At 44.8% G+C, this 16,872-nt stretch overlaps 1 protein-coding gene across 1 annotated transcript in view; it reads left to right on the top strand.

Moving 5' to 3' along the window:
• The window catches only part of LOC142767169 (uncharacterized), a 56,806-nt gene that overhangs the window by 13,045 nt on the left and 26,889 nt on the right, over positions 1 to 16,872 (top strand). The window contains exons 4-12 of the mRNA XM_075868386.1: positions 282 to 472; positions 1,644 to 1,764; positions 2,529 to 2,595; positions 4,500 to 4,580; positions 5,083 to 5,300; positions 7,614 to 7,694; positions 11,270 to 11,330; positions 13,924 to 14,174; positions 15,475 to 15,653. Coding sequence (XP_075724501.1) covers positions 282 to 472; positions 1,644 to 1,764; positions 2,529 to 2,595; positions 4,500 to 4,580; positions 5,083 to 5,300; positions 7,614 to 7,694; positions 11,270 to 11,330; positions 13,924 to 14,174; positions 15,475 to 15,653 — 1,250 coding nt within the window. The remainder of the gene's footprint in view (positions 1 to 281; positions 473 to 1,643; positions 1,765 to 2,528; positions 2,596 to 4,499; positions 4,581 to 5,082; positions 5,301 to 7,613; positions 7,695 to 11,269; positions 11,331 to 13,923; positions 14,175 to 15,474; positions 15,654 to 16,872) is intronic.

The following is a 16,872-nucleotide window of genomic DNA, read 5'->3' on the forward strand; positions in this document are numbered from 1 at the left end:
TGCAACTGCTCCGAAAACACCAACAGCAACTCTAAGCTATAGAATTCTTTTTCTGCTCCGAAGTCACTTAAGGGTGCTCCAAAGCATCATTTTTATGCTCCAGAATCTCCTCCCAAAATCGAAATGTCGCTTCCATCACTTCGCTCGTTACTGTGTATGTTTTGGGGACAACGTGAATAAGTGTTGGCCAATGCCCTTTGTATACCGTGGCTTGAAGCGATTCTTTTGGGCGTTCATTGCGAGTATATTCGCTATAGCCCAGTATGCTTTGCTCGTACCAGCTGTTCGTCGATTTTCCCGCTCTCACGTTGCTGGTCGTGGCGTGCGTCGTGCTGGCGGTGGTCGTGCCCGTGCGCGGGTTCTGGACGGTCTGCTGCCGTCACCCGGACGTCGCCCAATGCGAGGGGCACGACGAGGAATGGGAGCGAGTCGCCTGCACTGCCGGACTCGTCTGCTGCTGCATCCTCATGCTGTTGGTGGCCTCGACATCTCTAGTCGCGATAAGTTCATAAGTTGTCCGTACACTGAGTAATGTGCACGCCTATACACGATGAGGAATAGGTGTGGACGAGTGTGCCCGTGCATGAGGAGGACTGACAGCGGATGGTATCGTCAATTAGAGCGGCGGAAGGAGTGGCAAGTGGCCGAGGGCGGCAAGAGGTCAGGTGGAGCGACAAAACTAAGACTTGAAGGCATAAAAAGAAATCCCGCAATATCCTCGAAGTGAATGATGATGAGTAGGCGAAGCTCCGGAGGTAGATCTGGTAAACCGTGATTCTTCCTCACATTTTCTCCACTGGATCATCACGTAAAGACGTGACAGACGCGGGGGTTGGTATATAATAATAATAATAATAATAATAATAATAATAATAATAATAATAATAATAATAATAATAATAATAATAATAATAATAATAATAACGATGATGATGATGATGATGATAACATATTAATAATGATAGTAATGTTTATTTTTCATCAATAGTTTGATGAAGGACAGCTGCAGGCAAAAGCTGCTCTCCAAAAGAGGCAGCTTGACAAAGGCCCATAGCCACGTTTTAGCACGACAGCAGTGGCAAACAATCGGCAATGTGAAGTCAACAACAATAACAACAACACCAAATAGACCAAATACACCAAATATACACCTTAAATTCGTCAAAGTATATGGTAGTTAGACGCGGCTTTTGTTGATCCATAATTTATTCACGCGACAGCAACTGGAGAGTGGCGGTAACGGACGCAAATTCACGCACACAGCCCACACGTGCCACGAGTGGGGACGAAAAAAATGCAGGTTCGATGATCCCTTCACCGTAACCAAGCTAGTCGTGACCTTCGCTCGCAACGAAGCAGAGAAAGCGCAGCGAGCGAAACTGCGAAACTAGAGAGAGCACGCGGGGTGTGCAGCGAGTGCCGCACAGCCACGTAGTGTAGCGGCTGGCCACAACGGACAAGCCTCGATCTCAAGGAGCTGCGCCCGTAAAAGCGATTAGGTCATCACAGGATAGAGTTTTTTCGAGATCATTGGGAGATATTGTGAAGTGAAACTTGTCTGGTCTAAGAATAATGCACTTTCTTTCTCTATACATGCGGGCAACTGCTTACCGGTAGTGCTGTCCCGCCAACCCTGATCGCAGGATCTTCGCGTCGTTCACGATCGTAGCGCTCGTGCACGTGCCCATGGGCGTCAATAACATCGTGCCCCAGTCGCACCGCATCATCAGGGACATCATGCTCTTCTTCGACAAGACAAAACACGTAAGCACTGGTCCAATATTATCGAGAAATAGATTGCGTCAGAAATGAATTATCATAGCGTACCCCGCTGATGCATCATTTTCTTAATTTTCTGTTGCATGCATTCGGGTGCGTCTCACAAAGAAACGAGCCCCTAGAACAAGGGTCCGAAGCTCTTCTTAGGCAGCGGGCCGCAGTCGCAGAATTTTAGTCCCACAAAAGTCGGGGCAGGGAAAAATGTAAGAGTGGGGGCAGGAGGGAGTGGATATTCGAATACATTGTCACCAAACGCTACCATTGAAAAGAACTATTTTCTTCAATCGCACATACGTTATTACTGAAGATTGGGGCGGCCAGGATTCCATCCAACGACTGTCAATATCGATCTCTAAAATGTATTTGTATACTTATTTATGTGCCCTAATGACCCAAGGGGATTGCATAGGGGGGGGGGGGGGGAGGTAGTAGCATACATACATGAAACCAACAAGAACAGTAAAGTAATAAAGCGTTCGAAAAATAACACCTTATCAGTGAGAAAAATTATAGAAAAACGATTATAAAGAAAAAAACTGGGCTGAAAAAGTAAAAAAAAAGTAACACAAAAGCAAATGAGGCAGAACGTTACTTTTCTAAACAGTAGTCAAGTTAGCAAGCTATACAGCGAGCTAGATAACTATAAGCACATGAACATCTGAGGCAGTTGTACGAAGTCACTCCAACACTAAAATGCAGCTTTAATTTGGGACGGTGGTCACATATATTGTCTTTGTGTCTCCTCGCAGGAAATCGATGCTCTGCTAGTGAGGGATTACGACACTTTCGAAGCCGACTTCGACAGAAGGATAGACAGTGAGTGAACGGCGAAAGCTTTAAAACATTTCCAACTATAGCTTTGTTCAGCCTGACAACAGAAATATTTAGCGAGTGAAACAACTCTATTGTTGAAACAACTTTATTGCGTCAAACCCGTGGGAACGCCGCTTTCAGCCGCTAGCATTCCAGGATACCCAAGCACGAGCTGGACTATGTCTCTTTGGTTGCCTGGCTCTTGGCTCATAATTTTGCTGCTGATTTTTGTTGGCATTTCATCTTGGTTACTCTGCGGTGGCGCACAGTCCCAGAGGAGAGGTCTGTGTGTGGCTCGCGCCTTCTTGCAAAGTTGGCATAGATTGAAATATCCGGTCTAAATACCACGACGGACGCGCAGCTGTCACTTCTAAATTGTATCTTATTTACAATGGTGGCGAGGAACGCGCGAGATTGTTTTCGAATTCACTCCTTCTGAAGGAGCTAACATTTCTGTCCGATTGAGCACTTCTGTTGCTTCTGCGCAGACTGTCTTCATTTCTAAAGACGGTAGTCTTTCTAGGGATACTTGAACGCACAAATTTCGGTCTGTCTGTCTGTCTGTCTGTCTGTCTGTCTGTCTATCTATCCGTGCGTCCGTCCGTCCGTCCGTCCGTCCGTCCGTCCGTCCGTCTGTCTGTCTGTCTGTCTGTCTGTCTGTCTGTCTGTCTGTCTGTCTGTCTGTCTGTCTGTCTGTCTGTCTGTCTGTCTGTCTGTCTGTCTGTCTATCTATCTATCTATCTATCTATCTATCTATCTATCTATCTATCTATCTATCTATCTATCTATCTATCTATCTATCTATCTATCTATCTATCTATCTATCTATCTATCTATCTATCTATCTATCTGTCTATCTGTCTGTCTGTCTGTCTGTCTGTCTGTCTGTCTGTCTGTCTGTCTGTCTGTCTGTCTGTCTGTCTATCTATCTATCTATCTATCTATCTATCTATCTATCTATCTATCTATCTATCTATCTATCTATCTATCTATCTATCTATCTATCTATCTATCTATCTATCTATCTATCTATCTATCTGTCTGTCTGTCTGTCTGTCTGTCTGTCTGTCTGTCTGTCTGTCTGTCTGTCTGTCTGTCTTTCTGTCTGTCTGTCTGTCTGTCTGTCTGTCTGTCTGTCTGTCTGTCTGTCTATCTATCTATCTATCTATCTATCTATCTATCTATCTATCTATCTATCTATCTATCTATCTATCTATCTATCTATCTATCTATCTATCTATCTATCTATCTATCTATCTATCTATCTATCTATCTATCTATCTATCTATCTATCTGTCTATCTGTCTGTCTGTCTGTCTGTCTGTCTGTCTGTCTGTCTGTCTGTCTGTCTGTCTGTCTGTCTGTCTGTCTGTCACATAAAATGATTCGGCTACTTTGCCAAAGTTTTCGAACTACATCGCTGAACGCCCAGCCATCTTGAACTGTTGACTGCGTTGATGTTTGTAAAGAGAGTCGATCGAAAAGCAGGTACTATGCATATCTGAGGCGCGACATGAATACTTTAGTATTAGTGGGTGTGTTTCTTTACTAGAAAATAAATCGATACTCAATTCAAACGACCCTGCGTGCAGAAAATGTGACACTATGCACGAAAGAAGGATGGCAGAAGACTATCATTTTTGGACAACATTTGCAGAGAAGCACGCACGTACGCGGCCATTTTTTTTCCATTGATTGCGATGGAGTGGATATATATGCTGACTGGAAGAATAATACACATTTGGTTGCTAGTCAGCGCCGTGGTTTGTGTCCTGTCTTTGTCCCGTCTTTCTCGCGCAATTTTTTTTTGTACTGTAAATTATGAACCAACCAGCCCGATTGCGTACCCTGCTGCAATATCGTGCCTCTCAAATGATAATTTACAACGATATTTGTCTGCTTTACAGGTTGCGTCGTTAAAATTGGCGAAGATTTCAAAGGAATAGTCGGCGAGTCGCCCATCGAAGAAGTTCAGAAGTCTGTTCGCCGTGAGTGTCCAAGAAACGTTGCTCCTATAGATATTACGCTTAAGGGTCAATTGTACAAAAAAAAAGTTCTCGTGTTAGTAAACCACCGTCTTACAATGCGACAGCGGAACTCTTGCCACGGGAAGATTATTGGTAAACAAAAAACGACAACAACACGGGAATGGAAAATATAAATAGCTGCGTCACTTTTCAGCCTGTCAGTATTGTGCTGCCGATTCATCACATCATGCTATTTAGATGGACTGGTGTGGGACTTATTATTATTATTAGATTTGTGGAATACCGTGCATAACGAAATGTTGGATATAACGAAGCAGATGAAGGGTATTCTCGCCATTCTATAGAGTATTGCGAATTCAAGCTTGTCGCGAGTTTTTCGGATATAACGAACTCGCTTCGCTAGTCAGAGATGCTATACGGTGCGGCTGTCGCTTGTTTGAAATGTCTGTTCCGATTCGTCATCGTATAGCTGTGCATGGAGTGACGGAAAGTGTTCGCGCAGACGTGGCGCTCATCGACGAGTGCCTGAAGAACGCGACCGCGCTGGGTGTCGAGCTGGACGCCCTCGTGGAGCAGCTCAAGCAGCAGCGGGTGGGCATCCACGCGCGCATTGCGGCTGCCGTGGCCGAGTGCGCGTCCAAGGCGCCGGCCGCCGCCCGCTGCATGGAGCTGAACAAGACGTTCGACCTCGTCCCCTCGCAGGCAGCCTCACCCCATCAGGTAGAGGGTGCAGTAGTAGTCGTAGTAGTAGTAGTATCAGTAGTAGTAGTAGTAATAGTAGTAGTAGTAGTAGTAGTAGTAGTAGTAGTAGTAGTAGTAGTAGTAGTAGTAGTAGTTGGTTGGTCAGTCAGTCAGATAGTCAGTCAGTGAGATGGTCAGTCGGTCAGTCAGTTAGATGGTCAGTTGGTCAGTCGGTTAGATGGTCAGTTGGTCAGTCAGTCAGATCGTCAGTCAGTGAGATGGTCAGTCGGTTAGATGGTCAGTCGGTTAGATGGTCAGTCGGTTAGATGGTCAGTCGGTTAGATGGTCAGTTGGTTAGTTAGTCAGTCGGCTAGATAGTCAGTCGGTCAGTCAGTTAGATGGCCAGTCAGTCAGTCAGATGATCAGTCGGTCAGTCAGTTAGATGGTCAGTTGGTCAGTCAGTTAGATGGTCACTCAGTTAGATGGTCAGTCGGTTAGATGGTCAGTCGGTCAGTCAGTTAGATGATCAGTCGGTCAGTCAGTTAGATGGTCAGTTGGTTAGTCAGTTAGATGGTCACTCAGTTAGATGGTCAGTCAGTTAGATGGTCAGTTAGTTAGATGGTCAGTTATGTAGTCAGTTAGTTAGTTAAATAGTTACATAGTCCGTTATACAGTTAGTTTGATAGTTAGTCAGATAGTTAGATAGTTGGTCAGTTAGATAGTTAGTCAGACAGGTTGACAATTAATTTATTAATTAGTTCATTAATTTATTGAATAATGCATTGATTAAACGAGTAGTTACCAAGGCAATTAATTGATTAATTAGCTAACTAATTTGGTATTCACCCTATTGGTTACTTAATTAGTTGAATTTAAATAGTAATGAGTCGATTCTTCATTTAGTTGATTAATAATTAGTTCATTTGTTAGTTAATTTGTTAGTTAATTAGTAGTACAATCGCCACCACCATTAATACTATCACAGAAAATACTTTTTTTCTGTTGTCTTTTCGTCAACTTTCCTAGCATTTTCGTTACAATTACTATTAACATCCCCTATATACTCTCACTGACCTCATTGTCTTAGTTGTTATTAATATTTTACAGCAGTTACATGACTGTACGCAGGCACTGCAGCCGAGCTATTTGCTAGCGCACTTGTACATACCGTCAACGTCTTCAGGCCTTTTCAGCGTCGTTTCACTGGTGGTATATGAGCTTCCATATCCTGCTAGCAAAGTATAAATGCATACACGTCCGCATCTGCTCTCGTCCCCCTTTTTGATATGTTAAGTGTGCAGACGTGTTCATATCTCCTGGCCAAGGACTATATAATTGAAAAGCGCTCCCGTGCGGGCTTTAATGGATGCCTCACTGGGTTTCAGTATCGAATGAGATTCACAAAAAAAATGCTGGTTTATACATCAGCATGGTTTAATCTCTTTGTGCGTAGTTCATGTAAATGAAGTCGATTTAGTATGTGCAGTACTCGGCGATTGAAACAGCACTATTTAGGCCTAAGTATAACTCGCACGCTTTGGTCTCCACCCTTTTCATTTCGGGCCGCGGTGGCGTAATTTCGACTGAAATGCATAGATCAGAACCTACATTATCTTCAAGCGCCAGACCCGTCGCAACACGACGTGGTTATCTCGAGCTATTAGAGGTCGTTATGCCGAAAGTTTTGATGTCGCGTTCAAACACGTGAACACTTCACCACTGCACTCACCATGGCAGAATATCTTCTTTATGTCGTTGCTTTCATATATCATATTGCGCGTTGGTGTGCTACAATCTGAACGGTGCCTGAAATTCCAACATATTTAAGCAACATATTTAAATATTGCTTTTTCCCTCGAACAGTAGCAGACTGGAACCGCCTTTACCTTTCAGTGCACTCAGCAACACCGACTCTATCGCAGCCATTACATCTTAAACCTAGCCTTGCACAGATACCCTTGTCCATTGATTAGATAGTTATGTATTCATGATCCTTTCATTCTGTATATTCTATTTCATTGTTTCACATTTTCTAGTGCTTGTTTCTTTGTGGTAGATTCATTTTGTTGTCAGTATATTATCTTTGATATCTACACACTTTTTTACCGTTTGCATATTCCTTTCCCCTACTGCCTGGGCCTTTTCAAAGCCTGCAATATTCCTATATTCCTTTCCCCTCCTGCCTGGGCGTTTTCAAAGCCTGCAATATTCCTAAATAAATAAATAAACAAAAATTATTACGATATCACCGTGGCAGTTCGCTCAGCTATATGAGAAAATGAAATCGCAGAATAAATACTTCGTTTTAAAAATGACAACCCGTATTTAGGAATCGATTGTGAATCGACGCAGCTCCACCTGGGCGACTTGAACCGGTTCGTGGCGAAGCTGGATGGCCTGAGACCGTCCGACCTCGAGAAACAAGTCGATTTGGTGCGTCGACTTTTTTTTTTTTCTCGCCGTGACTTTCCGCGAATCGAGCGACTTAAGTTTAAATGGCAACTCCGGCGATGTTTCCACCTCTATCGATCTAAACAGATTTTCCCTCACGTCTTCATTAATACTCCCATGATATGGGTCGTAAATTTATGGCTGTGTGGCAGTTAGTTTTTTTTAAAATTGATCTAGAGGATTTTTCGCACCAGTTCCCAAATGTTGCCTTTGAATTCGGGCCGCCATGTGTTTGTGACGTCATATCCTATGTGGCCACCTTACCAAGCTGGCGGTAAGACGCAGAAAAAATATACGGCGCTTTAAAACAATTGTAGGCATTTCACGTCCCAAAAATACGATATGATTAGGAAGAATGCCATAATGAAGGAACAAGAATAAAATATTGACTACCATAAATACTCGTGCCCTCAAGCATATCGCCTCCACCAAATTCGACGGCCATGACCGGGACTCGATCCCACGTCTTCCGACCAAGATCGTTCAGCGCTTAAATCGTTGCCACCATAACGGCGCTGTCAAGTTCCAAAAAGCTAACACGCCTCATTTCATCGTCCGATGGCCCCGCCGCGGTGGTCTAGTGGCTAAGGTATACTCGGCTGCTGACCCGCAAGTCGCGGGATCGAATCCCGGCTGTGGCGGCTGCATTTCCGATGGAGGCGGAAATGTTGTAGGCCCGTGTGCTCAGATTTGGGTGCACGTTAAACAACCCCAGGCGGTTGAAATTTCCGGAGCCCTTCACTACGGCGTCTCTCATAATCATATGGTGGTTTTGGGACGCTAAACCCCACAAATCAAATCAAATCATCGTCCGATGATATCGCCCATTCACTTGTCTAGCGCATGGCACCACGTGCGTAGTAATTATGATTGTGTTGATTGTGACCTCATCGCCGACACTTGCAGGTATGAGGTCCGTGTTGAGTACTTAGGAAAATGAACTTCACTATCTATTGCGGGGCTGTCAATAGCAATAGACAGTGATGCCAAGGAAATACATTATTCTTTCCTTGGCATCATTGTCTGTGAGTAGTCATTAATATTGTGTCTAACGAGCAAGACGAGCCCCTATAACTTGCACTTTTCCCCCTCTGCTGGAACGTAACATATAAGGTAATTGATTGATTTGATTGATATGTGTAGTTTAACGTTACAAAACCAGGTAATGATTATGAGAGACGCCGTAGTGGAGGGCTTCGGAAATTTCGACCACCTGGGGTTCTTTAACGTGCCCCCAAATCTGAACGCACGGGCCTACAGCATTTTCGCTTCCATCGAAAATGCAGCCGGGATTCGATCCCGTGACTTGCGGGTCAGCGGCCGAGTACTTTAGCCACTAGATCACCGCGGCGGGGCAACATATAACTTATAACATTTAAAACAATTACTAATACGAGGAGATGTTACTAACTTACGTACATTGGAAATTTTCTGTTTGCGTCCGCCCAGGTGGCTGGGATGCTCGGCAGCTGGTCGTGGGATGCGGCCGCGTTAACGGAAGTCACATGACGGAATAAATCGCGGTTTGACCCCAGGGGTCACGTTCTACGTCACCGTACGTCACCATACGTCACCCTTTTCCGCGTCTCTGTTTCGTGCCACGCGGAGCGATTCGTGAAACGACGAAAGCCCAGATCACAGTTCAGATCTTCGGGGAGCAGTGCCGAAATCCTCGCTGTATATAGCCCGAATTCTCCCGTCATGTAAATGCTGGCTGCGGAGGAATCTGAATCATGTCACGTGACTGATCTACTGGCGAAATGGTCCAAATTTCCGGAGCCCTCCACTACGGCGTGTGTCATAATCGTATCGCGGTTTTGGGACGTAAGAGCTCAATTATTGTTGTGTTTCTATTTGTTTGCAAGAACGAGCCTGTATCGCATTCGCGCTTCTCAGTGCAACTTACCTGGCATAAGAGGAAGTGACAGCTTCTGAGCTACTTCCCACTTTAGCTTTTGAATGACAGCAGTGCTAGAAAATTGGCGCAGTCATTTCATATACGCGGAGAAAAGCGCTTGACCGCGTTAGCCAGACATCCGTGGCGTTATCATCATTAACATCGTTCAAGAGCAGAGGTCATTAAACACCAACAAAAACACCCTCATTTCAATACGTACAACTACGAACCCATGCTTTGGTATTGGCTACTTGACAAGTTAGTCTTACTGTCAATCCTCGTGCAATCCCCTGTAGCTTAGGAGGCGCTACGTACACCTTTGTGGCAAAACGATAAAGCTTTAAGGGAGAAGCACGTTTATACTGCACAACGTCCCTCCGTCCGTAAACCGCCACCCAGCGTCCGCAGCACGTGTAGAAACCGAAACATTTGTGAACATCGAAAAGCTTATCAAAAGGCTGCTAACCAGAACAAACAAAAGAAAGGCCCCACACCGAAAAAAAAAGTGTTGACATTTAACAACCCATCAATCAAAGCATATTGCTACATGCATGTATAAAAGAACAAAAAGGTTAACAAAAAGAAAAACAACAACAAAAGGCTGTTAAGCAAAATAAAACAGATGGCCGCGATATATGATTCGATGCACACGGCTTCGCCCCATCATCAGCATTGAATTCGTGGATATGCGTAGATTTTTTTCTTTTTGCTTTTTCTGAAGACTAGAGGCCATGAAAGCAAGGGACATTGAGCTTTGGATGAATTGAAGCTCCCGCGTAATGAATATGTTTTAATTTAACTTCATTTTGTGGTGCACTGTTGCATACAACCAATTTGTTGAAGTCGCTATATACCTCTTTTTACGAGTCGTTTTAATTGCCGCTTTTCATTGCTCAACATGGACATAACGGCAAACAAATTCGCACGGGATTTAGAGCCTGAAGTTTCATTATATTTATGCAAGAAGGGAGCACAAACAACTTCAGAATGAATATTTAAGCAAAAAAGTCATTGGGAATGATTACTATAACACGCGCAAATTAACGTATTGCGACTTGACATGTGTTGCGACTCAATGCTGAGTGCCGAGAAATAATTGTCAATATGCGCTTTTCGTACGCTTGTTTTTCTTCTCGTCTGGTCTGTTGTTGTTTCCTGCGCAGTTTTACTGCGCGAAATAGCACTGGAGCGACCTGGCTCAGTTGGTTAACAGGAGTAAAGGAGAGTGAAGTAAATAGGAGATCGCGAGTTCGAATCTCACCGGTGCCTTCAGATACAATTTTTTTCAAGCTCCAGCAATGGACATAAAAACTCGTTGGGTGTGCGAGGAAAACGCTCCTTCCCACACACACACGGGACGGCTTTATGCTTTCCCTTAGTAGAGTACCTCGTACTCTAAATCTTTAAAACTTTTTTTCTGAACACACCAACAAGTTACCTTCGAAATCGAGTAACAGTGACGAAGACGTGGGTTACAATCTCATGTCTTTTGTAAAGGTTAGCAGGAAGCATATTTCCTCGATAAAATTTACTATTAAATCAGTGACGTGCTGGTCCGTTCTTGTCGTCTCTATTGAAGTGTGGAATATTCCAAAAGGGAAAAAAAAAACACCAGCGAAACGGCCTTGGTGCATCATGTAGCGTCGTATCTCTCTCGCAGGTTGCCCAGCTCCCCCTGACCACGGAAGGCGTACAGCACACATTCAGCACAGATGCTAAAGGTATAGGCATGTATGTCTTCTTGCATACAAGACAGAAAGTGTTATCAATCAATCAATCAATCAATCAATCAATCAATCAATCAATCAATCAATCAATCAATCAATCAATCAATCAATCAATCAATCAATGTTGCCCTCGCCGTGGCGTCAATGAACGCACGATTGTAGGTTCGTCGGATCCCGTCATGGTATGCGGGAATGAGCCATACGTAGAACGAAAAGAACATAATAAAGACAAAAAATAACATAGCTTTATTTATTTATTTATTTATTTATTTATCAATACTGCAGACCACCGTGTGGTCCATGCAGGAAGGGCTATACAATGATTACAAAATAATTAAAAAAAACATCGCAAACACAGCGAACAAGCAAAAATAAGAGCAATAAGAAAAAGGAAACGCAAAAGAAACATTGATTGCAATGGCGGCACACAACATAAGTTTTCCACTTCGCGTATACAAAGTCATTGGCATCAACAACAGTGGAGCGTAAGGCATTCCATTCGGACACAGTTCTAAGGAAAAAGCTGTATTGATGCAATTTCGTTCTTGCGAAAATTGGGGCAAGTGACCTACTGTGGGTGTGTCTAGTTTTCCTAGTTGAGTGGGAACGTACACAATCGGGAATAATTGCATTTGTATTTCCGGTGAGACACTTGTGAATAAAAATCAACGTACTGACATTTCTACGCGATTCTAACGATGAGATGTTATGTTGCTTTATTAGTAAGGAAGGCGAGTCAGTCATCCTATGATTAATAAATATAAAGCGCACTGCTTTTCTTTGGACACGTTCTAATTCTTTCACATCACTTTAGTTGTAGGGGCCCCATACAATTGAAGGCATATTCTAATTTAGTTCTGATGAAGGTATTGTATGATAGAAGCTTAACTCTAGGAGGTGCGGTTTTCAGTTTCCTTTTGAGAAACCACAACTTCTGCAGTGCAGAGGTACAAGTAGCCGATATATGTGCTGACCAGGTGAGTTTGTTATTGATAGTTACTCCCAGATACCTACATTTGTCTACTTCCTGTATATCACGCTGGTTTATAGAGTAAGTGAACGTGCTAGGAAATTTCTTTCTTGTAATACGCAGAAGTACACTTTTTTCTGTGTTTAACTCCATGTCCCATCTAATGCACCAGTCCCCAATAGCCTGTAGGTTTTGTTGTAGCAGTACATGATCGTTTGGAGTACTAATTTCTTTAAAAACAACGCAGTCATCCGCGAACAGTCGAATGCAAACGCCATTATTAATTAAGTCTGCCAATTCAATAATGTAAACTAGAAACATCAACGGTCCCAAAACACTTCCCTGAGGCACTCTAGAAGTCACATACAACAGTTCTGAGGAGTGATCCGAAACTTGTACGAACTGCCGCCTGTCTGGAAGGTAGGTGCCAATCCATTTAACAACATTTGACGGAACACTCAAATATTCCAGATTCCGTAATAACTTCCCATCAGGCACTTTATCAAATGCCTTCGAAAAATCTAAAAACAAGGCATCCACCTGTCCAGTCATATCAAGGATATGCGAAAAATCGTGTACTGTTGTTACAAGCTGTGTAACTGTAGACATGTTCTTTCTAAAACCATGTTGATAGGGTGATAGGGCATTGCGTTTTTCAAGAAAAATCGATAAGGTACTTTGAAATGACGTGCTCCAACAACTTACAACATGTGCTTGTAATAGATTTGGGCCGATAGTTATTCACTAACTATCGATCAATAAATACAAATAACGAGATTGAGCTGATAAATAATAGAGAACATATGACTCATAAACGCATTCCGTGCTCACTCAAATCATACATGCATACATGCATGCATACATACATACATACATACATACATACATACATACATACATACATACATACATACATACATACATACATACATACATACATACATACATACATACATACATACATACATACATACATACATACATACATGCATGCATGCATGCATACATACATGCATGCATGCATACATACATACATACATACATACATACATACATACATACATACATAAATACATACATACATAAATACATACATGCATGCATACATACATACATACATACATACATACATACATACATACATACGTTAAACCCACATATTAATCAACTTATATATGCAATATGGCCACCACATCTATTTTCACAGCGGGATTAACGCCATCACGGCGTGTCTCGGACGATGTTCCGTTGGCCATGTGTCACTTTTCGGTAAAGATTGCGACTGATAACGGTTGCGGTCATAAACTGCTCTCGAGCCAAAAACACGTAGACGCAGCGCGTCCGAAAAGCGCGTCGCGTCAGAAAGCGAGAAGTATTTCTACCCAGTCAGAAAACATACAGGCCACAGATTAAGGGACGAATGGATATTTGCCGCGGTGGTGCTCTCTATTGCCGCTTACGTAGCGGAGGTGTCGCGAAGATGCTTTTGGCTGTGGTCTGTAAACTTTTTTTTGTCGTCGACTGTACTTGAGCAATGCTCTGTATAGTCACGTCAGTGCAAGTAGTTCTTCAAAGCCTGCCGCCGTGGGGGGAGCTTACGGCGACACTTTGCTGCAGACATCAAGCTCGAGGTGGAGTATTTCGGCAGTGACCTCGAAGACCTGGTGGACCAATTCACGGCTTCGTGGGTCCGCCATCCGGACCGCCTGAACTCGATGGTGCGCGAAAGTTACGGTCGCTACGTCAGCATCCTCCAGCCCTTGGTGCGCGTCAACAGCCTGATCGTCGCACCGCTGGGCGCTGTTCTCTTCCTCATCGTCACCTTCTACTCGACCGGTGTGGCCTTGTTCCACTGGTCCAGCGATCCGGTACGAGCCGCTTTTACGTGTCTTGTTTTCTTTCGCGACCCGCCGCGGTGGTCCAGTGGCTGAGACACTTGGCTGCTGACGCGCAGGTTAGCCTATAGTTGTGTTTTGTTAGCGCTTCTTATATTTTGCGAAACGGTGGTCACAGTTCGGTTTTCCTGAAGCTGCGTACAGCTATGTCGCGTTTCTATAAGCGTCTGAAGTAAAAACAAATGAGTGCAAGTCGAGTAAAGAGTCTATTTGCACCTCACATCCTCCGAGTCACGCGAATTGAGCGAAAATGTCCTGTATGACGTCATGCCATACCGTACAAAAGACGCACAGAGGTATATGATACAAAATCTGACGCCCACGTGTCTCGAGGTCTTAAGTCTTCGCTGCTTTGAACGAACACCCTTTTCATTTGTTGATAAAACTGTTGACACGTCCTCGGAGATGGCGCGCTATGTCGGAGGCCATGCTGTTGATAGCGGACTTGTTCAAACATATCGGTAGCAAAACGGCGTTCCCGAACCCAAACGTGTCCTTGACTGACTCTGCAGGGGCCTTCTCAGGTCATTGCGCTATCTGGAAGTAGCAATACTAAACACAACACAGCCGCTCCTGCTTGTACGCTTCGTGTCCCATCCTTCAATCCCAACAAAGGAGGACGAAAGGGCAACTGCGTAAGCGGGGGAGAAGGACGACGGGTGGCCACCGTGGCAAATTTCATGAGTTTGAGGACAGGACAGGACAAACAACTTTATTTGGTCCTGAGAGGCAAGGCAGCGGGCCAACTATGTAGGTCCCCACCCAGCCGTTGGCTAGTCCCATGTCGGAACAGAGAGGCCATGCCTCTCCGCTCGTTCACGGGCCCTCTGGACAGCCTGAGTTTGAGGGAAAGAGGTATTTCGTGAGAAAAATCGGTTGCAGCCGTGAAAAAGACAAGTCTACTTGTGGACACTTTGGATCCACCAGCACAAGCACCCGGTTCACGGATTTCTCATCTACCAATGACGTCTTACCAGGCATCTCTGCACAAATCAGCCGACCCGGAGCTGCTGGGGTGCCAATGAAAACATCGCAGTGAAATGCTTCATTTTTCTTTACACAAACAATTATCTGGACCGATAGCCAGGGAAAACTGGCTTCCAGTACAGTGTTCCAAATCGAACACAGCTCAGTTGAATAGTTTACAGATCTGAATTCAATAACATCACAATCAAACAAGACATTATACTCGTCGTAAACAGTTTTTCATATCTACACCTAGTACTTCGTGAGCGTGACGAGGGGATGATAAGCGCACGCCCTTTGTTGACAGGGAAACGTTCACCGGAGAAGCCGGTGGTGCCTCTTTCTGGGCGTGTTCGTGTTCCTGCTGCTCTTTGGCGTCGCCATGTTGGCGACCGCAGCTGGCCTGACCGTCGGGTTCACGTTGCAGCGCAGCGTTTGCGACGTGGCAGCCGATCCGACGACGCCTGCCTTCGCCGACATGCTCAGGTGCGCCTGTGTTCGTGGCTCACGTGAGTCACGAACACACACGTGGCTCACGTGAGTCACAAAGTCGCGGAGCACGTGACAGCCTCGAGTTCCTGTCGTTGGCCTTTTTCATAGCCGCTTAAATATTGTTCTTGGTTATAACCTAAGAAAAAAAAAATTCACTAGCCGAGCACTCCGTCCAAATCGTTAACCAGCGAGAAACGTGCGGTCCCGCTGTTTAGCAGTGCGTTCAACTGCACTGGAGCTATTCACAATTATTGGTTACACGTTCGTGCTTCTTAATGTGGTTTAGACACACGTTTGGCTTGGGCTGCCACAGTGTTTGTTTCACATGCCAGACGTCGCGCTCGAAGCCCAAGTGCCGCTGGGGAAACTCCCGCCGAAAGAGGGCGTTCGTCCTGGCGACCGCGCTCCCGAAATAACGTTGACGTTGTTGTGCCCGCGTCACCACTTGTTCGGCGCGGCTTTGTTGGTGAAAACGTTTGGCAGCGCTTTGACAAGCGTTCGACCGCCCGGCGCTTGCATTCCTATTCGCGATTTAGCGCGGCTTGGAAGGCTGCCAGGTCATCGGTACGCAGTTGCTGCTGGAACTCGCCTGTTTTTGTGCCCGGATATCAGCATCGGCCCGGCGAATGCGAGCTCTCTCAAGTTTCCACTGTCGTCGCTTTTCTAGGGTTGTCCGTGGCTTACCCCCGTATTCACAAACGCTCCTCGACTCGACTTTCACTCTTCACTTGACAGAGTTTAGCAGTGCGTTACTGCTCGGCTGAAAATGACGCTGCGCTAATCGCAGCAGATTATCCTTGATATGCAGTGACTTGCCGTTCTTAGAGACGGCGCTCCCGTCGTCTTTCTCGAGTGAAGGTGAAGCGTTGAGTGAAGCGTTGAGTGAAGTTCTAGAATGCAGGGATTACACGCGTGAAAGCTTTCAGTAGAAACTGATGCGCGCGTGCTTGATGCCACGCGTGCCACGTGACGGACGACGTCATTCACGACGCAACCAATGGCGCGCGTGCTTGAGTACGACGCTGAGAATGACGTAACGGACACCACAGCCAATGGAGACCGCTTGTGACACCGATGCCGAATGTTTTTTTCGTTTCATCTAGTCATATACGGCTTTTGCTATAAAAACAATTACACCATCTCGCACTAAGGGGAACCACAAGTAGCATGCGAAGCAGCGCATGAGTCGATTTATAGTTCCGCTGATCATGGG

The sequence above is a fragment of the Rhipicephalus microplus genome, chromosome 7, assembly GCF_043290135.1.
Source record: "Rhipicephalus microplus isolate Deutch F79 chromosome 7, USDA_Rmic, whole genome shotgun sequence".
Taxonomy (NCBI): domain Eukaryota; kingdom Metazoa; phylum Arthropoda; class Arachnida; order Ixodida; family Ixodidae; genus Rhipicephalus; species Rhipicephalus microplus.